Here is a 27,684-nt window from a genome sequence, read left to right as displayed (position 1 = left end):
ATACACAACAGAGAAAAAATATTGTTTTGTTTAGAACAGTGCTGCAGCTAAATCTTGTGTTGTGTTTATCTCAACAAAGCCTAGATAGTAAAAAAATAAAAATAAAATCTGAATGCTTCAAAAGTCCATCTATATGTATGTATATATATATATATATATATATATATATATATATATATACACACACACACACACACACACACACACACACACACACACATGTTGGGTTTACATGTTTTATGGGGACATTCCATAGGCGTAATGGTTTTTATACTGTACAAACCGTACTTTCTATCGCCCTACACCTACCCTACACCTAAACCTAGCCCTCACAGGAGATTGTGCATACTTTTACTTCATCAAAAAAACTCATTGTGCATGATTTATAAGCCTGTTTCCTCATGGGGACCTGAGAAATGTCCCCACAAGGTCAAAATCTACTGGTATTCCTATCCTTATGGGGACATTTGGTCCCCACAACGTGATGAATACCAGGTACACACACACACACACACACACACACACACACACACACACACACACACACACACACACACACACACACACACACACACACACACACACACACACACTACAAGTTTGGTGTTTTTTTTTATCTTTTCTGCTCACCAAGCCTGCATTTATTTGATCTAAAATACAGCAAAAGCAGAAATATTGTGAACTATTTTTACTATTTAAAATAACTGTTTTCTGTTTGAATATATTTAAAAAATGTAATTTGTTCCTGTGATTAAAGCTACATTTTCATCATTATTACCCCAGTCTTCAGTGTCACATGATCCTTCAGAAATCATTCTAACATGCTGATTTGCTGTTCAATAAATATTTATTATTACTACTATTGTCAATATTTAAAACCATTGAGTAAATTTTTTAGGATTATTTAATGAATAGAAAGATCAGCATTTATTTGAAACAAAATGCTTTTGTAAAATTATACATATGATAAAGACATTTATAATGTTAGAAAAGATTTTTATTTCAGATAAATGCTGTTCTTCTAAACTTTCTATTCATCAAAGAAACCTGAAAAAAAAATTCTACTCTGCTGTTTTCAACTTTGTTTTTTTTTTTTTTTTTTGAAAAATCTTGTGACTGGAGTAATGATGCTAAAAAAAATCAGTTTTGAAATCATAGGAATAAATTACATTTTACAATATATTCACATAGAAAGCAGTTATTTTAAAAAGTAAAAATATTTTTATATTTTACTGCTTTTGTTGTACTTTGGATCAAATAAATGCAGGCTTATAGTGAGCAGAAGAACTTCTGTAAAACATTAAAAATCTTACTGTTTAAAAACGTGCCTGGTAGTGTGTGTGTGTGTGTGTGTGTGTGTGTGTGTGTATATATATATATATATATATATATATATATATATATATATATATATATATATATGACATGGAAGAGAAGAAAATGTTTTTATGCACAAAAAGTTTCATACCTTAATAAAATTAAGGTTGGTCCACTGATGTAACATAGACAATTTTAACAATGTCCTTACTACCTTTCTGTGCCTTGAACGTGGCAGTTGTGTTGCTGTCTATGGAGGGTCAGAAAGCTCTCAGATTTCATCAAAAATATCTTCATTTGTGTTCTGAAGATGAACAAAGGTCTCACAGGTTTGGAACGGGTGAGTTAATAATGACAAAAAAAAAATAAAAAATAATAATAATTACCCGTTCAGACCAAATCCTTTCTGAATGAATAAGTACAAACTTGATTATCTTCACTGACAGGGTTGGGAGATTAACCACAACTGTGTCCTGTTCACCACAAGATGGCGCTATAAGAAAAGACGTAAATATGCCACGCCATGCGTAAGTAAACACGTGTGCAAATAAATTAATTGTTTATGGGTTGGGCAGAAATGTGGGTTCTTTGTGAAACTGCATTATGTTCTTTTTATGGTGGATTTTGCTTTTCCTTTTGTCTTTTTTTTTATAATTCCCTGTAGTAGTCTTCCATATTAAGCATATTTTTTTCACATGCTGTGGTTGGGTTATTAGCAGATCGAACAAGTGGTTTATTTTTAGCTTGCAACAAAAATAACGGTGTAGTAGTAGAATGTTACACAGAACGTTAAAGACTAACGGGGGAATACTATGATAATAGTGATGAAATTGTGAACGACCTCTGGTAAATTATTGGCAAGGATTTATACAAGGCTTGTACAATGCTAAAAGAGAGGAATGAACTTTTAACACAATCAAGTGGAGTTAAAAATATTTTTACTTGCATATGTTCACGTTCGAACAGTTTGTGTAATATTATTCTTGTTTTGTACAGGGCATTTTAAAACAGTGAATTGTTTTATTCAGAACTGTTCACCCAGATGCATTTGGCTTCTGTGTCCAGCCTAAGCAAAGAATGAATGGTGCAATTTTCACCTTCTGGAGATCAGATAACTGAAGTAATCATCAGCCAACAGATGCTGAAGATGAAAGTGGTTTATGCTGGTTATGTGTTAGGTAAATGCTGTGTAAGAACATGTTGAAAGTCCATGGATGAATGCTTTTGGTGTGTAAACATAAGGCATCAGAATGGTGAGCTAATGTTTGTTAGCATTTAAATCTTTATACTGCAGTCTGCTTCTGTCCCCAAACACCTCCTATTGGAGGAATTGGAGCATGAGAGAGATGGCGAACCAGACTTCATGCTGCAGACAGTCAGAAAAGGGCACAATGTAAATGGCGGGGGAATGTAGGTATGCTTATGTGTATGCAGTCACACATTCATTTATAGATTTGATCCACACATTTATATATCATTATTTAAACAAAACGCTACTGCAGTTTGTTAACACACTACAATGTTACTCTCAGACACAGAAAATATATTTCAAATATGTCCTTAAAGGAAAGGCTGCACAATCAATATTGCAAATTGTTTGTGTATTTCATTGTTTCTGTTTGTATCATGTAACATTATGTGAGGTCCTCTTTCACTCAGACAAATTAAATTAACAGCCATTTTACCCAACGCTAATGGCTGTAACATTTGGGCATGGCAAAGTGAGAGAGCCTTGAGTATGTGCATGTTTGTGTATGAAAATGTTTGTGTATGCACAAATGGCTTAGGAAGTTTAAAAATCCATAGCTGCTTTGTAGAATCACTGACCTTAATGCCTTCTTTTGTCCTTTCTGTCTTTTTTGCTCTCATGCTTTCTTGATTTCTTACGCTCAGGCATGCATACACTGCACAAGAGTCCTATTTTGTCCTGTTCTAGGACCATAACGTCAGGTCTCTGCTTTATACCTTGCCTCATGGGTCCACTGCTTTGCGTCGTTTTGTGTGATGTCTTTCCTCATGAGATTTTATGTGTGACAGAGTGTGAGAGATTAATTTGCGTCCGTGATTGGGGTTTTCATGGTTAATTAAGTTCATTGAAAGTTAATTAAGAAAACAATGCTTTTCTGGCAATTTATCCTTTGAAGTGAGCAGCTACTTTATGAGAAACTGCAGTGAGCTCTCTTTGTTCTGAACTTCACAATCATCTATGGATGAAGTCTTAAAGTCTTGGCTTCCAATTTTTGGATTTTTCCACCGTCATTGGCCACAAAAATATATTATACTGTTAATGTGACGCATGTGGGGCATGTTGTCACAATAATAACCTAATATTAGACAGCCCATTATAGGATTTTTAGCAGCATTTAACAAAGGGAAAGTGGCAAAAATTTACTAGTAAAAGTTTTGAAATGTTTATTGTTTAGGAATGCTCACTGTGAATTTTTTTTTTTTTTTACCTGACATTATTATTACTATTATTAATATTATTAGCTTTACTCTTCCAAATAGTGTTTTTTCTTCTTCTCTAAATGCCTCATCAGTGTGCTTAAGTTGTATTTATGTACTAAAAGCAGTCCATGGGTCAAAGGTGCAAAACAAGTGTGATACAAGAAATGCTATTTTAAAGAACCTATACATCCTAACTTCTAAGAAGCTGATTTGCTTTAAATACATAAAAACACATCTAGGGGAAATAGTAAGATATCCTAAATGGACACATTTGTTGAATATGCAGAATGATTGGATGGAATAGAAGTATCTGCATTTGATTCAGGTATAAATATTGAGTTAAGGTATTTCTTCTTTTTTACACTTTGCAGCTGATTTGAATGACTGTAGACCAGTTCTTCTTGCAAGAAATAATTTCTCAAAAGACCTTTCAAATACAAAAATGGCCACTTCACTCAGCAAGGCTGCTTTTATTTGATCAAACATGTCATAATTTTGTGAAATATTAGAATTAAAAGAACTGATCCTTCAGAAATTACATTTATATACGCTGATGTGGTGCTCAAGGACAAATTCGTAATATTATCAGTGTTAAACACAGTTTTTGCTACATAATATTTTTGTGGAAAGCATGTTACACTAGCATTTAAAACTTTTTAAAGGTTTTATTCAGCACTGAATTTTCACAGTTTCCAGAAAAATAATAAGCAGCACGGCTGTTTTCAACAGTTGATGATGATAATACGTTTCCTGAGCTCTAAATCGTCATATTATTATGATTTCTGAAGGATCACATGAAACTGAAGTCTGGAGTAATGGCTGCTGAAAATTCAGCGTTGTCATCACAGGAATAAATTATATATTAAAATAAAAAAAAAGTTATTGAACTATTGTTTTGACCAGTAGCTTATGAATCTCAAGTGTTTATGGTGTTCACTTTGGTTACTCCATATATAGCAAAAAATATAAGTTTTGAGGACAAAAATTTATTACAGTTTAAAGGGTTTTTGAACTAGCAACATACAGTTGAAGTTTATATCAGTTTACATACACCTTGCAGAATCTGCAAGATGTTCTTTAATTTACTAAAATATGAGGGATCATACAAGATACATGTTATTTTTTTTATTTAGTACTGACCTGGGCTGCGTTTCCCAAAAGCATCGTAAGCTTAAATTGATCGTAGCTCCATTGGTTTCAATGGGTCTACGATGTACTTAAGCTTACGATGCTTTTGGGAAACGCAGCCCTGAACAAGATATTTCACAAAAAATACATTTACGTATAGTCCACAAGAGAAAATGAATTTATAAATATGATCCTGTTCAAAGGTTTACATCCCTTTGATTTTTAATACTGTGTTGTTACCTGAATGATCCACAGCTGTTTTAATGATAGTTGTTCATGAGTCCCCTTGTTTGTCCTGAACAGTTAAACTGCCTGCTGTTCTTCAAAATAATCATTCCGGTCCCACAAATTATTTGGTTTTGCAGCATTTTTGTGTATTTGAACCCTCACTGATGCTTCAGAAGGAAACACGATACATTACATTTAACTTTTGAACCAACTGAAGATATGTACATTTTTCTTAATTTGCCTAAATATCTTTTTTTTTTTCATTTAGTACTGCCCTTCAGAAGCTACAGAAGATACTTACTATGTTCCCCAGAAGACAAAATAAGTTAAATTTACCCTTATATTCAAATTCAAAAAGTTTTCACCCCCGGCTCCTGAGACCCGAGAGTTTGCCTGATGTGCATTTTTTAATTGTTCTTGCTATTTGGGATAAGTAGGACCTAATAAGCATAATACCTAAAATTTGTTTTTGTACAGGAAGTAGTTTTTGCATAAAAGGATGTCCTCATGTGAGGACAGTGGGTCTATCATAACTTTATGAAATATTATTTGCTGTTGGGGCCAGAAGGCCCTAATTAGTCAAAATTCAAAATTTCAGCTCAATACAATAAGTAGTTCTCTCAAAAATGAATGTCCTCATACGAGTACAGTAGGTCTATCTTACTGTATGACACAAATAGACTCCATTGGTAAAAAAAAAGTTCATTTGACACATTTTCACAGTTTATTTGAAAATGTAAACATCAGAGTGTATAGCCTACATAAAATGTAAACAGCCTGAAACATGGCTAATAAAAAAGCTAAAGTGCAAACTGTAACAGTAACAGTCCAAAAACAGTTGAATTCAGCAGAGCAGCCTTTGAACTTTTTTTTCTAACTAGCTCCCTCTATCTTTCCAGCCTGTCTGGAATAGCCCCTATTGGCCGGTGTTAAAATGCTGCAAAGCAGTTCCGTTCACTTTGCAAGCACAGACGCACATTGCATGTAATGCATGGCACACGGTATTTCCCAGCGCAGCCTTGTACGGTGGCCGAGAGAGCTCAACGCGCTGCAACCTAAGAAAACACATGCAAACTGAAAAAAAACGACAACAAATAAAAAAAAACATCATCAGTTTGACAACACAGGCGCTGCAAATCCTCGCAATGCAAACACAAATATGGAAACGCGCTGCAAACACAAAAAAGCGCTGCAAACACATGAACGTGGTGCAAATAATAAAAAAGCGCAGCAAACTAAAAAAAAGCGTTGCAAACACAAAAAAGCGCTGCAAACACACGAACGTGCTGCAAAAAATAAAAAAGCGAAGTGAATGGCTGTTGGTCAGAGCAGAGGTGTTGTCTGTGAACTAAAAGGTGATAGTTCATCTTTATTACCTTTTAGTTCTTCACGGACAACACCTCTGCTCTGACCAACAGCCACTGAACAAATAATCAGCTCCCAGATGGGTTTGTCACTTTTTGAGATCCCCCTGAAACATTTCCGTTGTGCTCCATCTTATTTGCAACACTTTTTTTGTTTTTGCAGCGTTTTTTTTTTTTGTGTGTGTTTGCAGCGCTTTTTTATTGTTTGCAGCACGTTCGTGTGTTTGCAACACTTTGTGTTTGCACCGCTTTTTTGTTTGCAGCGCTTTTTTATTGTTTGCAGCACGTTTGTGTGTTTGCAGCACTTTTTTGTGTTTGCAGCGTTTTTTTTTGTGTTTGCAGCGCTTTTTTATTGTTTGCAGCACGTTCGTGTGTTTGCAACACTTTGTGTTTGCACCGCTTTTTTGTTTGCAGCGCTTTTTTATTGTTTGCAGCACGTTTGTGTGTTTGCAGCACTTTTTTGTGTTTGCAGCGGGTTTTTTTGTGTTTGCAGCTTTTTTGTGTTTGCAGCATTTTTTTGTTTGCTGCGCTTTTTTATTGTTTGCAGCACGTTCGTGTGTTTGCAGCGATTTTTTATTGTTTGCAGCACGTTTGTGTGTTTGCAGCGCTTTGTGTTTGCAGCGATTTTTTATTGTTTGCAGCACGTTTGTGTGTTTGCAGCACTTTTTTTTGTTTGCAGTGCTTTTTTATTGTTTGCAGCACGTTCGTGTGTTTTTCGCGCTTTTTGTGTTTGTAGCGCGTTTCCGTATTTGTGTTTGCATTGCGAGGATTTGCAGTGCCTGTGTTGTCAAACTGATGAAGATGTTTTTATTATTTGTTGTTGTTTTTTTCTGTTTGCATGTGTTTTCTTAGGTTGCAGCGCATTGAGCTCTCTCGGCAACCATAGCCTTGTGCTCTGCAATGGGGTTTTTCAAGGCCACCATCTCCAAGTTGTCTGCAATTGCCATGAGCAGTCGTTCTGCTCTTGACAATGAAAGTTTTGCTGTAATGATAACATATTTTGATGTCATTCTAGAATGATTTATCAGGATTCTAGCATGATTCACCTTGATAAACCATATTGTAGTATTATTTACTATGATTTACCATGTTTCAAGTGTGATTTACCATGATTTACTCTGCTCACACACTCACACACACACACAGACAAATGTTGTTTTTCAATTCTTTTGCTTTCCACCTAAATATTCCTAAGTTTAGCTAACCACATGGTAGAATAAATAACATAATATAGTCCCAATGTCCTCAAACGAGTGCTTCACATTTACTGATGTCCTAGAGTGTTACTATTACTAAAATATGTCAAATTTGAATCCCCATATGATACTACAGACAGTATTGTACATAAATAAATTTGTTTCATTCATAAAATTTGAATAGTTTTTTTACCTGGGTCATTTTTCTTTCGGAAACTGGTGTAGAACTTTTTTGCTGATTTTCCAGCCATTTTCTTCTCACTGACAATGGTGTAATGTTGTGATATCACCACAAGATGATGGGGGCACTGTCCCTAAATGTGGCCAACTGTTCTAAGATTTACAAATTTGACTATCTTTGTGGCAAGAGGCAAAAATGTAATGTCCTCATATGAGGTCGCAGGGTCTCAGGAGGTTAGTGCATTATTTTTTCCTTCTAAAGCATCAGTGAGCATTTGAACCTTCTGTAATAGTTGCATATGAGTCGCTCAGTTGTCCTCAGTGTAAAAAGATGGATCTCAAAATCATACAGTCATTGTTGGAAAAGTTTCCAATACACTAAAATGCAGAGAAACCAAAGAATTTGTGGCACCTGAAGAATTTTTTTCTGAAGAACAGCGGACAGTTTAACTGTTCAGGACAAACAAGGGACTCATGAACAACTATCAATAAAAGAAAAAGTTCAGGTAACAACACAGTATTAAGAATCAAGTGTTTGTAAACTTTTGAATGGGGTCATTTTTATAAATTAAACTATTATTTTCTCTTGTGGACTATATGTAAAAAATGTTTTATGTGAAATATCTTATTCAGGTCAGTACTAAATAAAATAACAATGCATTTTTATGATCTCTCTTATTTTGGTAAAATAATTAACATTTTGCAGATTCTGTAAGGTGTATGTAAACTTTTGACTTCAACTGTATAACCACTGCTTGAGAAACACTTTTCTGTAAGTTCAAAACTTAGGAGATATAACCTTTCCGACAACTCCTCAGAGCCTCTCATAATGAGGCAAAATGAACAACCAACCTGTGTAAATGTGTATTTTAAGACTATTGTCTTATGCTCCATGGTGAAGAACACACAACCAGCAAATTCTCCTCCCCGTGACGCACACCTAGCCAATTGCCCATGCAAGATAGTGGCAATTTGCAGTTTAAAAAAAAAAAAAACATGTGTAGCTGAGCCTCTAATTATTATTATTGCACTGGGCCATCAACACTTGCTCTCTCTCTAAAATTGTGTAATATTTAAACCGACATTAAAACCAATGTCATCAGACATGGTACGGGAAAAACAAATGGATTGTTGAAATATTCTTCAATAATATGCCCTGGGGAATGTGAACTCTAAGTGGTAGAAGACGTGTTTTTACATAAGTTGATGGCTTGATTGCGCTCGGCGGATGTCAAGTCTCCAGCGCGCGCAAGAGAAGCGCACAGTCTGCCGAGAGCGCGTGAGTCAGTTCGCGTGCACAAGAGAAAATCCCAAAGATCTTTTAACATCACGCTCGTGTTTGTGGGTGATTATCACTGTGAAGGAACAGACAGCTCTTCAGGCGTAAGGCACTCTTATATTTCCACCATCTGAGCACATAAGAAGCCCAGAACCCTAATGTCGCGTACTCATCATATCTGTTTGTCTTAATCGCAGGGACCGTCGTGGAGTGTACGAGGAAAATGGATCAGTAAAAGCGCGATCTTTGCCTGTCAGTTGATGTAAGTGTGGACGGAGGGGTTCGTGCAGGAGATGGCAGCTCCGATGGCTTCAGGACTTTGGTTTGTCGCGCTCACCGTGGCGAGTAAGCATGCATCTCTTTTTTTCCATTGATGTGTGTTTCTTTAAATGATAAAACTTAGGCTCTTAACCTAAATCAGTTTAATACATTTAAGTCTTAAATGTGCTTGACAATGTTTTTTAGTTAAGAAGTTAAGTGAAAGTGTGTGTTTATCTGGTCACAGTATATACTCAAACTTCGTCAGTCATAAATTGGCCAGTTGTTCAAAATACAATTGAAAACTACAAATTAGCACAATAATATATATATATATATATATATATATATATATATATATATATAATTTTGATTTTATAATAATTTATTAAAATAATAGCTCTTTCTAAATATTATATATATACTAAATATATTACCCCGGATTGAGATTTATACATTACGAAATACATAAGCTTTCCATTGATTTATGGTTTGTTGGGATAGGACTATATTTGGCCGAGATACAGCTATTTGAAAATCTGGAATCTGAAATGCAAAAAAATAAAAATATTCAGAAAATCGTCTTTAAAGTTAAAGAGAACTTAAATGAAGTTCTCAGCAATGCATATTACTAATCAAAAATTAAGTTTTGATATATTTACTGTAGGAAATTTACAAAATATCTTCATGGAACATAATCTTTACTTAATGTGAAAATTAAATGTCTCTGGTTATGTGACTATTTATATAGATGTGTAAATGCTTCACATGAAATCAGTACAGCCTGTACTTTTAATTATAGTTGACAACCCATTGCAAAATATATCAGGAAGTCTCTTTAGATCTGTAACCAGTGGGGATTAAAGGGGTTAAATTGGGTCAGTCCACATAATGGCACCTTCTCTGTGCCCCATAGCTCAGTTCACTCACAGATCTGTTTCCAACTGTGAAGCATCACTTCAGTGCCCACACAGCAGGGAGTCTTTTATGAGTGCATCATGTTTCATTGAGTATGAATGATGACTTTATTATGTAAAATCATTGATCAGTCTCACACTGAACGTGAAATAGCTATTAGATAATTTACAATAAACAGGTTCCCAAAAATAGACCCTTCATCAAGGTTGCATGGTCATGTGTTTTCTTGATCTCCTTGTAGCAGTGAAGGGAAACTTAGAGTATTAGAGTGTCTTTTTCAGTCCATTTCAGGGCATGTGTGTATGCGTGTGCATGTGTGTGTGTTTTGGATCTTGAGGCATGCTTATGCTAACTCCGTCATAACTCTGATTAGATCTTTTGCTCAGTGAGTCAGAGCTAGAGATAGGGTCTCTTAAACACGTTCTTGAACACACACACACAAACACAGAACATAACTTGACTTCAGAAGAGCTTGTTGCTGTGAAGGACAGCTGTTATTGAACTTTTGACTTCTTGCACTGCTTTCTTTTCACATGCACTGTGCACAAAATTCCTCTGAATGGCTGAATTGACTTGTTTTGTACTCTCCATGTGTTATAAATCCATAAAGTTGCACATATTGTTAATTGCACAAATATATTTTGACTGGCTGAAGTAAAAAGAGCTGTTTTTTTTTGTGTGGAGGCAGTGTCTTAAGTAAACTCTATTAATTCGTTTTTTAATGCGCCTTGCATTCTATCAAAAAGTGAAGTAAGCCCTTGTGTAAACTATGGATAAGGACTCGGCTGCATTATCTACTGTTGTGATTGCCATTAGCAGTATTGATCTCTGTATCAGTGCTTCCATTAACGATTTTTATTGCTGAAGTATTTCCACTCAATAAGTAGTGAGTCAGTTACACAGAGGTAGCCAAGGTCATGACATGAGCAATCAGATATATACACCCTGCATTTTACTTTTACATTTTTTCATTTAGCAGAGGCTTTTATCCAAAATGAGGAATACAACAAGTGATTCATCATAAAGAGGCAACAAACACAAGAAGTTCTAATGCAATGTTTCCAAAAAAATATATTAAAGGGTTATATAGCAGTTCAAATGTTTGCTTTTGGTACATTTTGTTAAAATGTTTTTAAAAGAAAAACATTTATGCTTAGACTTATGCTCACCAAAGCTGCATTCATTTGATTAAAACAATTAAAAAATATTGTGCAATATTATTACAATAATATTAAAATGTAATTTATTCCTGTGATGGCAAACCTTATTTTTTGCAGCTATTATTGTAGTCTTTTTGATTACATTATCCTTCAGAAGCCATTGTAATATGCTGATTTGGTGCTTAAGAAACATTTCTTCTTGTTATTATTGATCTTGAAAGCAGTTGTGCTGCTCAATATGTTTGTAATTTTTTTCAGGATTCTTTATTCAATATAAAGTTCGAAAGAATGTGATTTATTTTTATTTTTGTAACATTATAAATGACTGTACTGTCTTTTTTTGACAAATTTAATGCATTTTTGAGGCATAAATGTAGTATTTAAACTATAAAAGTGCCCCTTTTATGACATTTTTCAGATTCTTTATTAAGTATAAAGTTTAAAAGAACAGGATTTTAATTTTTTGTAACATTATAAATGACTTTACTATTATTTTTGACCAGTTAAATGCATAAATGTAGTATAGTATTTAAACTATTAAATTGCCCCTATTATGCATTTTCAGATTCTTTATTAGGTATGAAGTTTAAAAGAACAGGATTTATTTTGTTTTTTTGTAGCATTGTAAAGGACTGTACAGTAATTTTTTATTAATTTAATGCATTTTTATTGCATAAATGTAGTATTTAAACTTTTGAAGTACCCCTATTATGCCATTTTTCAGATTCTTTATTAAGTATAAAGTTCAGAAGAACAGGATTTTAATTTTTGTAACATTAAAAATGACTTTACTGTCATGTTTGACCTTTTTAATGCATAAATGTAGTATAGTATTTAAACTTTTGAAGTGCCCCTATTAGGCCATTTTTCAGATTCTTTATTAAGTATAAAGTTCAAAAAATGTATTTTCTTTTTTGTAACATTATAAATGTCGTCACTGTCATTTTGGACCTTTTTAATGCATTTAAACGTTTGAAGTGCCCTTATTATGCCATTTTTCAGATTCTTTTTATTTATTTTTTATTTTTGAAACATTATAAATTACTTTACTGTCATTTTTGACCAAATTAATGCATTTTCTAATGCATAAATGTTGTATTTAAACCATTCAAGTGCCCCATTATGACATTTTTAAGGCTCCTAATATTGTTTTGGTAGTCTCCTAGGTTTGCATGCATGCAAAGTCAAAATACGCTGTTGTTTTCTAAAAATGTGCATTTAATATCACCTAATTTTCCTGCGATTCTCAAACGATTAGTTCGAAGCAGTTCAAAGACTTAGTCTCTCAAGCCCTTCTTTCTGTGAGCCCAATTGTCATCTATTATTCATCATACTTGCAGGTTGTGATTCAGTAAACCAGCTGGTTCAAATAAACATTTTTTTAATGTATTTTTTTAAATTAATGCCATAACCAAGAACAATACAATGAGAATTATCCATTGCAAAACAGAAACTCGATTTTTTATTTTGGGACTTAATTTATCGTAAGCTTTTGGCTTTACAACTTTGCAGATTGTTTACATTCGCACACAGCTACATTAGACACTGCATGAAAGGCAATATTGGAAATGGCATAATAAACACTTTAACACTTTAAAGGCACAAAATGTACGTTTTTACCACTAGATGGCGCATATTCAAAACAAACAAAGATGTTTGATGACTCAGTGATTGAGTGTGGAATCTTGGGAGTTGTAGTCTTCATCCTCACAGCCGATGCAATCCGACAGGACATGGGCAGAAATCATGTCCATGGTAGAGCTAATGTATTAAATACTTATTAAGGTCACTGTATGAAGCAGGGTGGAGCTGGAAGCCATGAAAGTGAAATGAGGATGGTGGAGCAATACAAGGCTCGAAAGCAGCAGAGCTTTTATTATGCCACAGTCAAGCGCTCCTTCCGCTCATGCGTATGTAGGAAGAGGCATCGCTGTTTTATCATTGTAGATACATTTGAGTATGTTGAAAATTCAGCTATAATGCTACTCTGTGCGTCTGTCACCTGTCTAATAAAAACATACTAAAGTGTCTTTAAGGTTTCCACGTTTTCTACAAAATAAAACTGGAAAATCGAATGTGTATGACTTCATTGTCATGCGATGCAATGATATGGCGCCCGTTACACTAGTTAAAATTGATTATATCTCTGGATTTAAACATTGTTCGGAACATCTGGAATAATGTAAATACACAAGTCAGAAAAATATGTAACACTGTTCTAATAGTTTTTAGATATTTAAACAAAAAATATTTTATATTGTGTAGGGGTGGGTATCGTTTGAATTTTATCGATTTCGATTCCGATTCCGATTCCACTTATCGATTCCGATTCTTTTCGATTCCCAGTTTCGATTCCGATTTAGTAAAAAAAAAAAAAAAAAAAAAAAAACACAAAAGTCAAACATTAATATATTAAACTTGTTTATTTTCAGTGCTAGCTTGCAACATATTATTTTATTACAGGGGTTCTCAACCTTTTTTATATCAGGTCCCCCTTCTTCTCGGGTCAGTTTTGCAAGGCCCCCCTATGCCTGACATTTCCTCTAAAGGTGTTTATTTTTTAACCTTTTTTATTAACCTAAACATTAGTTTTGCCTTTTTATTTTTCTCCTGCATGTTATAAAAAAAATCAAACAAACTTTAAATTAAAGCTATACTTTTGAATTTAAAAGAAAATCCTCTGCTCTAACTTTTTAACATGAATACACACATACAGATTTAAAGCACCTAAATTATTTAATTCAGACATTCTTCACAACTTCAGAGTACTCTTTCTTAAGTGACTGAATATCTACTGTTTGTATTTATTATAAAATAAACATATAAATGAAAAATGAATAAAGTAAATACATTGTAAATCTGTCTATGCTGGTGCTCATATGTGCTTAAACACCACTGACCCTTACAAGATCCACCTCTATGGGTAAGCATTCATTATAAAAAACTCACAGGAAATTCATTTTGAAAACTATGCAAATATTTTGAAATTTCACGCAAAAATACTATGGATCAGAGCACCGAAAGCATGAATAGTTTGTGAATCAACAGCGGACTTATGCGTGCCTAATGTACGACTCCGATGAATACATTAGGCACGCGCGAGTTCGTTACTGTTCTGGTCATCTTTGCCTTAACTTTACCGGGAGGGTTTGTTTCATGCAGCCAAGAGATAAAGTGTAATTTATTCCCGCGGGGGTATAAGTGACTTTTATGTGGGCTTTTGCGGGACGAAATAACATATATTCCTTCTGGAGTGGGCGGGCGCAGGACTAAAATCCGTCCCTTGCAGATCACTAAGATGAAGTTTGCGTGCAGCGGTACATTTGTCGTCGGTTTTTACAAAGCGTAGACACACTTTTAAACGCTTACCGTGATCCATCTTTTCGATTGATGTTTACATTACCACGTAAAGTCCTGGCAGATTGCACGCGCGGAAGGTCCTGGCAGATCACTAGATGGAAAAAATGCAACCAGGAATCGAAACGAGGAATCGAAATTTTAATATTATAACAAGTATCCGATTCTTTATCTTAAGTATCCGATTCCAGAATCGGAATCGATTTTCGATTCCCAACCCTAATATTGTGTCTTTAAAACCTAAAAAATGCTATGTTTAGTAAATTGAAGTCAGGGTACCTGAACCAGTTTTTGTATAGTTTGGGCATAATCTCAATATGTTGAAAAAAAGAAGTAATTATTTTAAACACACGTCATCTGCTCAGTGTGTAATTATGGGGTTTCAGTCTCTGTAGGAATTGTGAAAATATGTTCTGGGATTCCAGAAAAAGTGTGATTTGGTGAAACCTCCACACATTCTCAGATTCTTAAACTAATGCAAACTGAAATGTGGGGAAAAGCCTTCAGCAGAAAGAAAGAAAGAAAGTGTCTGAGCGAGGGTGAGAGAAAGACTGAAACCCTTTTAGAGTTAAAGGATAGCATGAAGTGAGTCTGACTTTCTCACACACTAAAACTGCAGTACTAGGGTAACTCTAGGGCCACGAATATTGAATATGTGTATATGTATTGGTATTTGATGCAGTAGAGCTTGGCTGGAGTAGCTTTTAATAATTTAGTTGGTGGATATTTATGCCACTCAAACACAGATACACTGGTTAAGCACTGCCCTGCCAAACAGTAGCGCATAATTGTATTTAACATAGATTGGTATGTGTATATGTGTGTGTTAGTCTGTGTGCTAGTGCTAATAGTGAATTCTATGTTGTCATTTTGTATCCTTAGTGAAGTATTCTAAGAGTTAGACTTGGTTTGTGTGTGTTTGTCTGTGTTTGTCTGTGTTGGTGTGTGATGAGGCAGGTTTTATTTTAGAGCAACTGAATTATTCACAGAGTTGAAGTGCACCGGAGTGGAAAAGCTCTGTGCATGCAACTGTGAGTGTGTGTGTGTTGTTTTGTATAATCATAAGATAGTCCAAGTGTGTGTGTTTTTTCAAGTCCCTGTCCTGCCTTGGTTTTTTAGGAGTGTGTGTGTTTTTGTGAAGAGCCCTTAAGCAGGACATGGGGCTTGTCTGAGCAAGTCGGGGGGGTTAGTGACACTTTTTTTCATAGGGTTTTCCACAGACATTAGTCACCACTCTAGACAGCATTCTTTTTCCTACATGGAACAAAAAATGTAAAAAGGTAATTGTGTCTTTATCTCACAATTTTGACTTTTTTTCCCTCAGAAAAAAATCTGAAATGTAAAATTAAAAGTTACCTTTATTTATTCTTTTTTTTTCCTGTGGTGGAACCAAGTTTCCATAAGAAACCATTTTCATAGAGAATCGCTATTAAATACTGAACTAAAGAGGCATTTTAGGTTATATATATCCCAACAGTCAAATGTTTTTGGACAGTAAGATTTTTATTGTTTTAAAAAAAGTGTCTTCTGCTGACCAAACCTGCATTTATTTGATCTAAAGTACAACAAAAACAGTCACGTTTTCTATTTCTACGTTATGAATATATTTTTAAATTTTAATTTATTCCTGTGATTTCAAAGCTGAATTTTTAGCATTATTATTCCAGACACATGATCCTTCAGAAATCATTCCGATATTCTAATTTGCTGCTTAAAAAACATTTAGTATTATTTTTATTATTATGTTGAAAACAGCTGAGTGGAATTTTTCAGGTTTTTTTGATGAATAGAAAGTTCAGAATAACAGCATTTATCTGAAATAGAAATCTTTTGTAATGATTATGAATGTCTTTATCATCACTTTTGATCAATTTAAAGCATCCTTGCTAAATAAAAGTACTAATGTTAGCTTTTTATTTCAGATAAATGCTGATATTTGGATCTTTCTATTCATCAAAGAATCCTGAAAAAAATTCGCTTTTTTTTAATTAATAATGTTAATAATAATAAATATTTCTTGTACAGCAAATCAGCACATTAGAAGGATTTCCGAAAGATCATGTGACACTGAAAATGGAGTAATGACAGCTGAAAATTCAGCTTTGTCATCACAGGAATAAATTACATTTTAAAACATATTCAAATAGAAAGAAGTTATTTTAAATAGTAAAAATATTTCACAATATTACTGCTTTTGCTGTATTTTGGATCAAATAAATGCAGGCTTGGTGAGCAGAACAGATTTCTTTAAAAAACAATAAAAAAACTGTCCAAAAACATTTGACTTGTAGTGTATTTGTAGAAGTTATTATACAGTAGTTGAATATGCAAGTAAACAGACCAACACAAAAACATTTTCCAAAATTGGTTATTACATTTAAATTTATAATGAAAGTTTTTACCGTATGTCACTTGAAATTGAAAACTCATGTGTTTTTTTAAATATTAAAATGTTTTCTAGTAATCTGATATTTACTATTGACTGGAAGTTCCAATATGTTTGTTCATAATGCATACTGAGAACAAATAACTAATTTAGTTACTGCTGTGTTTCTTGTATTTATTTATGGTCATATCATTTTGCTCACTAAACCCTCATTATGATAATTACTGTCAGACTCTGCTTTCACATGCTGTAATATGAGAGCTTGTGATAAAGAGAATGTGTGCTGATGGGGCAGTGATGGGATGAACCGCTGACTCATGTTTGGCATTAAAGAATGATCGTCCCCATGGGGTCTTAATGAGAGATGTGGCATTGGGCTTCTATGACCCTCTGCATGCTGCCTGTGAATCATGATGATTGTTGCTTCGGTGCATCTTATTTACAGATGAATGGGACTCATTATGTAACTGTCTGGATTCATAATACTGGATGTGTTAATTCTTTTGAAGGGATAATGAAATTTGACATTTAGAACAGGTAGCATCACCATGCCTAATTTTAACAGAAATATTTGTAGTAGGCCTGCCAGTTGAATAAATGAGTTTATTTTATGATTTGTGGATTAATTAATTTGATATATATCACTATTTGCTCGAAAACAATTACATAAGAATAACAACCTCCAAAAGTGTGTTCTCAAAAGATGGTTGATTATGAAAACTTTCACTCTCAGCTTTGAGAAATTCTTGAAGAGTTTCAGATTTCTGCTTCGTTTGCTCACATGGCTCCCAAAATTGCTTATCACGGCATTCATTTAATTTGTCACGTGTTTTAGCTGCACTTGTTGAGCTGTTAGTCAGATGGAGTATGTCTCACTGAGCACAGGCTGGGTGATTGTGTGTTGAATGCTGACTGCTGCCCCAGTGCTTCTACTGTCAGCTTTAATCTTGTAGTCTCTGTACTCATTGTCCCCACAGTGCTCTGCTTGTCCACAGAGTGATGTCATTTGTCCTGACTTGCTGTCCCTTAGAGACAGTGGCACAGAAACACCAGTAGAGTTTTGGGCTTTTTCTTTTATTCTTTCTGAAACTTACTTTTTGGCCTCCCGATGTTCGTGTTCAAACCCTTTTGTTACACGTGCCAGTGACGATTAAATGTAAACATTCTAATAGTCATAAAAAGTTTTTATTAACAATGAAACTGTATTTCATTTTTTTTCTTTAAAATATAGACTTGCGTATGACTGTGTATATGCGTTCTCAAAAGATGGTTGACTACGAAAACTTCCACTCTCTGCTTGGAGAGTTTCAGATTGGTTCTCATGTACAGTTGAAGTCAAAAGTTTACACAGAATCTGCAAAATGTTAATTATTTTACCAAAATAAAAAGGATCATACAAAATGCATGCTATATTTTTGTTTAGTACTGACCTGAATCAGATATTTCAAATAAAAGACGTTTACATATAGTCCACAAGAGAAAATAATAGTTGAATTTACAAAAATGACTCAAAAGTTTACATACGCTTGATTCTTTGTTGTTACCTGAATGATCCACAGCTGTTTTTTTGTTTAGTGATAGTTGTTCATGAGTCCCTAGTTTGTCCTGGCTGCTGTTCTTCAGAAAAATTCTTCAGGTCCCACACATTTTTAGATTTTTGTGTATTTGAACCCTTTCCAACAATGACTGTATGCTTTTGAGATCCATCTTTTCACACTGAGGACAACTGAGGGACTCATATGCAACTGTTACAGAAGGTTCAAACGCTCACTGATGGTCCAGAAGAAAAAACGATGCATTACACCTTGTCTACACTGGACGCGAGCGACGAAATACAATAGAACCTATTATGCTGTCTACACTGGATGCGGCGACAGTAATCTGCTGCCTCTTTCTATTTATGACGTGCTCACACAGAGTTTAAATGATTTGCAACGGTCGCTTTGTCGTGTCCGGTGTAGACAGACTTTAGCTGTCGTGGCGCGGCGCGACAACTGTCGCGTACGGTGTAGACACGGTGTTAAGAGCCAGGGGTGTAAACTTTTGAACAGAATGAGGATGTGTAAATTTTTCTTATTTTGCCTAAATAAATAAATAAATAAATATATATATGTGACCCTGGACCACAAAACCAGTCATAAGGTAAAATTTTACAAAACTGAGATGTATACAACATATGAAAGCTCAATAAATAAGCTTTCTATTGATATATGGTTTGGTAGGATAGGACAATATTTGGCCGAAATACAACTATTTGAAAATCTGGAATCTGAGGGTGCAAAAAATCAAAATACTGAGAAAATCACCTTTAAAGTTGTCCAAATTAAGTTCTTAACAATGCATATTACTAATCAAAAATTACATTTTGATATATTTACAGTAGGAATTTTACAAAAAATCTTCATGGAACATGATCTTTACTTAATTTCCTAATGATTTTTGGCATAAAAGAAAAATCAATAATTTTAACCCATACAATGTATTTTTGGCTATTGCTACAAATATACCCCAGTGACTTAAGACTGGTTTTGTGGTCCAGGGTCACACACACACACACATATATATATATATATATATATATATATATATATATATATATATATATATATATATATATAATTTAGTACTGCCCTTCAGAAGCTACAGAAGATACTTACATGTTCCCCAGAAGACAAAATAGGTTAAATTTACCCTGATCTTCAAGTTCAAAAAGTTTTCACAGCACAAGCAAAACACATTTTTGCCTTATTTGTCACGTGTTAATTTGTTAGTTTTGTGTTCATTTTGCATAATGAGTATGTTGATGCAGTTACAAATTCTCTGTGGGTTACATATTTGTTAGTTAAGTAAATAAACCTTTATTTCCATTCAAATTCAAAACCTTTTCTCAAACATTTTTAAACTGTTCATGTCTGTTTTTCAGCTGTATGGTGTGCAGAGGTGGAGGAACGTTTGGTAAACTATTTACTCTCCCCTGACCGATACAACAAACTGATTCGTCCAGCAGTCAACAAGAGCCAGCAGGTCACCATTGCAATCCAAGTGTCCCTTGCCCAGCTTATCAGTGTGGTGGGTAGTAGAAACATCACAAGATACCACACATTGCACATTTTATTAAACCAATATTTATAATATATTTATGTTTGTATTTCAGAATGAGAGAGAGCAGATCATGACCACCAACTGTTGGCTCACTCAGGTATGAACAATTGAACTTGGGTTGTATTATTGTTATTTTTTTAAGGGGTCATGAACTGCCTTTTTTATTATTTTGTACTTCTCTCTGAGGTTCACTTATAATGTCATAAAGATTTTTACATGAAAAAACATCATAATTTAGAGGTAATAGACTATTTTCTGTCCTGTTTTGACCCCCCTCATCATAATGCTCTGTTTGGTGTGGCTGATAGTAGACTTAGAAGTAAACACTCACCGCTATAATTGGCTAATAGGTGTGTATGTTTGACAGCCTACATCCTTAATAGATGGACGCATAAATACTCAGTACATATCGAATGATCTGTAATAACAGACAAAGCAACAGTGACCACATAATAAAAACAGTTACTCACACTTGTGTGTTACAACATTAATGTTGGATTTAAAAATAGTTGGCACAGCATCGTCTTTTAGTTTCATTCTTTCTGAAAATCCTGTGTCCAATTGTTCCTTGTTTATGTAATATGTGTTTATGTGTTTAGCCACACTATTACATCATAAAGTGGCACATACATCAACCTGTCATTTTGACAGATTTACTTGAACAAGAAAGTTTTGAGTTCTGAAACTTACAGGAGGTTTTAATAGTACAATAACCTCTTATATGTCAGATATCAAGGGAATTTTGGTTTCTCAGTTCATGACCCCTTTAATAAAAGTCTTACTAAGGTGTGTGTTGTTTGCAGGTATGGAATGATTACCGGTTGATGTGGGATCCAGAGGAGTATGAAGGGATCAGAAAAGTGCGCCTTCCCTCCCAGCATATATGGCTGCCTGACATCGTCCTGTACAACAAGTGAGAAACTTTCTAGTACAGAAAAATATTTTGTTCTGATTTTATTTTGACTGGTGAAAAGTTCACACGAAAATGAACATTCTGTCATCCTTTTAACAATTTTTGCCAATACAATGAAAGTCAGTGGGGTCCAACACCACACTGGACACATTTCTAAAAGAAACCCATTATGCCCCTTATATTACGTATTGTTAAAAGTCTCAGGTGTACTAAATGTGTCTGTGAGGTTTCAGCTCAAAATATGTGACCCTAGACCACAAAACCAGTCTTAAGTCGCTGGGGTATATTTGTAGCAACAGCCAAAAATGTATGGGTCAAAATTATTGATTTTTCTTTTATGCCAAAAATCATTAGGAAATTAAGTAAAGATCATGTTCCATGAAGATTTTTTGTAAAATTCCTACCGTAAACCTATCAAAATGTAAATTTTGATTAGTAATATGCATTGTTAAGAACTTAATTTGGACAACTTTAAAGGTGATTTTCTCAGTATTTTGATTTTTTGCACCCTTAGATTCCAGATTTTCAAATAGATGTATCTCGACCAAATATTGTCCTATCCTAACAAACCATACATCAATAGAAAGCTTATTTATTGAGCTTTCATATGATGTATATATCTCAGTTTTGTAAAATGTAACCTTATGACTGGTTTTGTGGTCCAGGGTCACATATAGCAAATATCATTTAGTATATCATTTTGAAAATGCCCATTTTGAGTGAAAGCAGAAACACACTGTTTTTGTTCATGTCTCTTAAAATGCAAATAAGCTGCTACTCCCCGCTCCCCTTTTTTCAAAATAGGGCTGTGCCTTTACAGCTCTTGCCTCGGATACTTTGCTAAAAGATATCTGTTTGGTTTTGATTATCATGTTTATCATGCAAAAATCATCCGTTTTAAACCATATTAGTTTAAACTTCTGATTAACTGTATACAGAAAGTGGCTGTCACATGGCATGTGAGTACTAAACTAAGTTCTCTTTCATATCTTATTGTGCTTAAACTGTCAAATACACACAAGTTTATGTTAAAAACACAAATTACAAAAACAGTCTGTTATGTCTGTGAAGGTAGACAGCTGGGAAAGAAATTGCATGTTTATATTAGATCTGTGTGGCAGCAGCGTAATATATAGAAAATAAATCAATAAATCCACTGCTCTCTTGTCTTCTCTGAGGCGTTGTCGCTTGCGAAAACAACATGATGGCACTGTGGATGAAACCGTGTAGATTAAGGGGCAGTAATATTATTACAAGATCCTCTTACCACGTCACTAGGGGAGAGAAATCTGACGCGCTCGTTTTTTAACATGCCTTTTGCCCTCACGTTTTCTAGGTTGGTAGATGCACTGTGGACCAGATTATAGCACTTAAACACTGAAAAAGTCCAATTTTACCTTTAAATATCTTCTTATGTGTATTGCAGAAGAAAGTTTTATACAGGTTTGGAATGACATGAGGGTGAGTAAATAATGACAGAATGTTATTTTTTTTGCTGATTTATCTCTTTAAATCATTTACAAGAGGTTTTATTTATTCAAAAGTTGAATCCTTATAAAAAATACAGTTGCAGCAAGAGACTTATTCTGTAATCTTTTTAAAATGCTGCATCAATGCAGGATTTGGACAGGGTTTCACCTTTACCAAGGACAGAGTTACTGCGTTAATCTCAGGAACTGAGACTGAGATTAGAATGACAGCGTTTTTTGCCTGATGATGAGCTTGCACTCTGAATAAAAGTATCAGCTTTAACTTTCACCTTTATTATCATGCACACAAGCAAAATGGGATACTTTGCTTTTTGTATTTAAAACAACAAATTTGTTTGTCATTTTTAGTGCTGATGGGACATATGAAGTGTCTTTCTACTCCAATGCGGTCGTGTCAAATAACGGTGAGGTTGCCTGGCTACCACCAGCCATTTATAAGAGTGCCTGTAAAATTGAGGTCCGGGACTTCCCCTTTGACCAGCAAAACTGCACACTCAAGTTCCGCTCGTGGACTTATGACTACACAGAAATTGACCTCATCTTGCTATCAGACTTTGCCAGCCGAGATGACTTCAAGCCAAGTGGTGAATGGGATATTGTCTCGCTGCCTGGTCGCAAAAACGAAGACCCTAATGACGCCACATATTTGGATATAACATATGATTTTATCATCAGGCGCAAACCACTGTTTTACACCATTAATTTAATCGTCCCATGTGTTCTCATCACTTCTTTAGCCATCTTAGTTTTTTACCTCCCGTCAGACTGTGGAGAGAAAATGACTTTGTGTATTTCTGTTCTCCTGGCCTTAACTGTGTTCCTTTTGCTTATTTCCAAAATCGTACCGCCGACTTCACTCGCCGTGCCCCTCATTGGAAAGTACTTGATGTTCACCATGGTCTTGGTGACTTTTTCAATTGTTACAAGTGTGTGTGTGCTAAATGTGCACCATCGCTCCCCGAGCACACACAATATGCCCAAGTGGGTCAAATATTACTTCTTGTTTCGTTTGCCTGCTTTCCTATTCATGCGGCGACCGGGAGAGTCTAACAAACGTGAGAAATTTCGCAGGAAGCACCAACAGTGCTCTTCGTCTGATCTCCCAGCTAAAAGTGAGGCGGATGAGACTGATTCCACCTTCTTTGTCAATGAAGATGCCAAGCACATTGGTTGGAGACCAGGGGAGTTGCATGAAAACACAGAGTTTCGTAAGCGGATGGCGGTGAAGTGCTCTGCAGACATGGAGGAGGCTGTGAAGGGGGTCCGATATATTGCTGACAAGATGAAGAATGAGGATGATGATGAAGGGGTGAGTGATTGATTTTCACTTAAATAAACTAAAAAAAATAGTTTAATGAATCTAAATTTGATATTATAAATATACTAAATATATATATTATGCATTTACTAAAACTAAAATAGTTGAATTTATGAAAAGGCCTTGTTCAACAGTTTACATACACTTGATTCTTTATACTGTGTTGTTACCTGAATGATCCACAGCTTGTCCTGAAACTACCCTCTGTTCTTCAGAAACATCCTATTTAAGCATTTTTGCGTATTTGAACCCTTTCCAACAATGACTGTATGATTTTGAGAGCCATCTTTTTACACTGAGGACAGCTGAGGGACTCATATGCAACTATTACAGAAGGTTTAAACGCTCACTGATGGTCCAGAAGGAAACACAATGCATTAAGAGCTGGGGGGTGAAAACTTATTGAATTTTAAGATCAGGGTAAATTTAACTTATGTTACTTATTATGTTAAAGTATCTTCTGTAGATTCTAAAGGGCAGTACTAATTGAAAAAAAATATTATATCTAAGCAAAATAAGAAAATTGTGCACATCTTCATTCTGTTCAAAAGTTTTCACGTCCCGGTTCTTAATGCATTTTCTCTTTTGAAGCATCAGTGAGTTTGAACGTTTGAACCTGAAGGATTTTTCTGAAGAACAGCGGGCAGTTTAACTGTTCAGGACAAACAAGGGACTCATGAACAGCTATTACTAAAAAAAGAAAAGGAAAAAAAGCAGCTGTGGCTCATTTAGGTAATTCAAGTATTAATAATCAAGTGTATGTAAACTTTTGAATGAGGTCATTTTTATAAATTCAACTATTATTTTCTCTTGTGGACTATATGTAAACATCTTTTATGTGAAATATCGTATTCAGGTCTGTACTAGATAAAAAAAAGAACATGCATTTTGTATGAACCCTCTTATTTTGGTAAAGGTGCATGTAAACTTTTGACTTTAACTGTATATCAAGCTTATTATATGTGTGAATCATGTGACACTGAAGATGGAGTAATGACTGCTGAAAATTCAACTTTGTCATGACAGAAATAAATTGCATTTTGAAATATATAAAAATAGAGCACAGCTCTTAAATTATAATAATAATTCTGTTTCACTGTATTTTAGGTGAAGATAAACTTATTTTTAAAAAAATGTAACAAAAATCTGAAAACTTTTGATTGGTAGTGCAGATATATCACATAAATTCAAATAAGTCTGCATATTCTCTTTTTCTCACAGATTATCGAGGACTGGAAATACGTGGCTATGGTGATCGACCGTCTGTTTCTGTGGATCTTTGTTTTAGTGTGTGTTGCAGGAACTGTCGGCCTCTTCATGCAGCCGCTCTTCAAAAGCTATAACACACCCGTCACTGATGATTTGTAGATCACATAAAGTCAAACCAGCTTCAACCCAACCCACATGGCTGTTTATTTTCAGTGCACAACCTAGTCTTATCACAAACTTAACATGACAACCTTCTTATTTCAATAAATATTGTAGCCAAAAACCCAACAATGGACTTCAAACCTGACACATTTCATAAAGCGTTAAGCTGTGTACCTTTCAATGCACAAAGACACACAATTTTTAGATGCCGTTGAGTCAGAGCACAATACTGGACACACACTGAATATTTAGCTGCCCCTAACACTGACCCGAACTCAAAAACCCTTCAGAGCTGTCATTCTACCACAACATCTAGCCCTGAAGGCCTCAACATTCTCTAACCTCTCAGAGAAAACGAAGCTCCAAATCCCAAACTGTCCCCTTCACTTTTTCTTAAACCTATTCAGATTTTCTGAAATTTCCAAATGCTTATGTGCAGGATGGATTCAATTCTGCCCACTTCTACATAAAAAAAACACTTGTTTACATCAAAGAAACTCATCATAGACCTGTATTTAAGAACGTCAATCCTAACTCAATAGCAAAGTGGGTATTTGTTTTGACTCAAATAATAAGCTGTTTACTGGAATATAGATCTTACACCTTAACACACATGTGCATGCACTGTTCTTTAATACGCATTTTCACATCATTTCCCCCCTTATTACACTTGTTAGATTGGTTTAAACATTACATGAACAGCATCTTGCAACAGCATTTCGGGTGACCTTTACAGACAGATTTTTTGACATGTGCTGTTGTTGGAATGATTGATGAGTAATTAATATATAATTATTACCATAATGATATTTTGTTATGATGGCTATGTGATGTATTAAGAAAAGAATAAATTAAAACCATACAAAAATTTTGTCACTATTGCGTTTTACATACTTTTTGCTTGCTGCAATTGTATATTGTATATTATTAAATCATAAGAGGAATGCAGCTTATGAAATTTTGAATGATTAACAAACAGCTGTGCTGAAAATTATGCATCTGTTAAAGCAATACTTCACCCAAAAATAAAACCCTCAGGCCATTTAACATGTAGTTTGTTTGTTCATCAGAACAGATTTGGAGAAATTTAGCATCACTTGTTCACCAATAGATCCTCTGCAGTGTATGGGTGCCGTCAAAATGTGTTGCTTTTGGTCCAAATGTGATTTCATATTTAATTCTAATGCTTCCTCCAGTGAAAAAGTCCATCACCTGTTCTCCACTGACATATTTGTTTTCAACTGTGTCCGCTTGTAAATGGTTCTTGAACTGTGCATATTTCTGTCATTCTGACGGCACCCATTCAACACAGAGGATCCATTGGTGAGCAAGTGTATTGCTAAAGTTCTCCAGATCTTTTCCGATATTGAAACAAAGTCTTTAACATCTTGGAGGACTTCAGGGTGAATATGATTTAAGCATTTTTTTAATTTTTGGGTGAACTGTTTCTTTAAAAACCTCTGGGTCATTAAAACCCTAAAATAACTTTTTTTTTCTATGCTTCCACATGACTGCTTGTAACACTACACTGGTAAATAAAAAGCAAAGCATGCAACTGCTATGCAGAAGGGGGTCTTTTCACCTTCTCATTATCACTTTAATCACTAATTCAACTTGCTGGGGTTTAGGACTGTTAATTTCTGAGGACTCAGAGATATTTTTAGTGTTTTTCAATGTTAACTCATCATGAGTGTGGCTTTGCTGATTTGACAGGTGGCGACAGTGCAGTCAGGGGAGTGTGCAAATGGAGGCTGAGCTGCATTATTTAAAGGAGTGTATGAATATTTAAGTTATTTTCCAGTCTGTTTTTGCTCTCTTCTGAAGACAGGAGTCTGTGTGCAGATGCATGCTGACATGCATATGCAGTGTGGATGAAGGCAGCTAATGAGCGGAGAATGTGAGTCAGCAACCATTAAATAATAATGCCGAACGCAATAATACCAGTGCAGACTTCAGAACTTTTAACTACAGCGATGGATTTTTCTGATTTTACCTATGCATTATTGATTTTGACTGAGAGCATCAAATGTTCTGTGTATTAGAACATTTGACCATGTTTTTATATGTAGTTTATTCTCATATTCGAATGATAGAGGATCACATGCAATGCCGTGAGAGAAAAGTGACACAGACCCTCACAGAGGCCACAGCTGGTTCCAACTGGAGCAGAAAATCATTGAGCTCAGACAGTAGCCATGAACGCTGAGGAGATATGTTTGCCTGAGCTGCTGCTTGGACTCAATGTGAGTGTTTACACATGAGGCTTTGCTG

General features: G+C 34.8%; 1 protein-coding gene across 1 annotated transcript; it reads left to right on the top strand.

The window, feature by feature from the left end:
- The first annotated feature begins 8,947 nt into the window (after positions 1 to 8,947).
- chrnb5b (cholinergic receptor, nicotinic, beta 5b) lies at positions 8,948 to 26,701 on the top strand. The gene is made up of 7 exons (XM_073820493.1): positions 8,948 to 9,244; positions 9,338 to 9,485; positions 20,143 to 20,288; positions 20,374 to 20,418; positions 21,125 to 21,234; positions 23,073 to 24,033; positions 25,264 to 26,701. Exons 2-7 carry the CDS (start codon positions 9,434 to 9,436, stop codon positions 25,408 to 25,410), a joined length of 1,461 nt encoding a protein of 486 aa, XP_073676594.1. The 5' UTR covers positions 8,948 to 9,244; positions 9,338 to 9,433; the 3' UTR covers positions 25,411 to 26,701.
- Positions 26,702 to 27,684: the final 983 nt, after the last annotated feature.

Source organism: Garra rufa, chromosome 16 (genome assembly GCF_049309525.1).
Source record: "Garra rufa chromosome 16, GarRuf1.0, whole genome shotgun sequence".
Lineage (NCBI taxonomy): Eukaryota > Metazoa > Chordata > Actinopteri > Cypriniformes > Cyprinidae > Garra > Garra rufa.
Note: the sequence above shows the minus strand (reverse complement) of the source record. Positions and strands in the feature narration are given on the sequence as shown.

Excerpts from the sequence above, each read along its gene's own strand:
- chrnb5b (XM_073820493.1), top strand. The coding sequence starts at position 9,434 with ATGGCAGCTCCGATGGCTTCAGGACTTTGGTTTGTCGCGCTCACCGTG. Across the intron at positions 21,235-23,072 it reads GACATCGTCCTGTACAACAA|TGCTGATGGGACATATGAAG; the intron begins GTGAGAAACTTT and ends TGTCATTTTTAG. Across the intron at positions 24,034-25,263 it reads ATGAGGATGATGATGAAGGG|ATTATCGAGGACTGGAAATA; the intron begins GTGAGTGATTGA and ends TTTTTCTCACAG.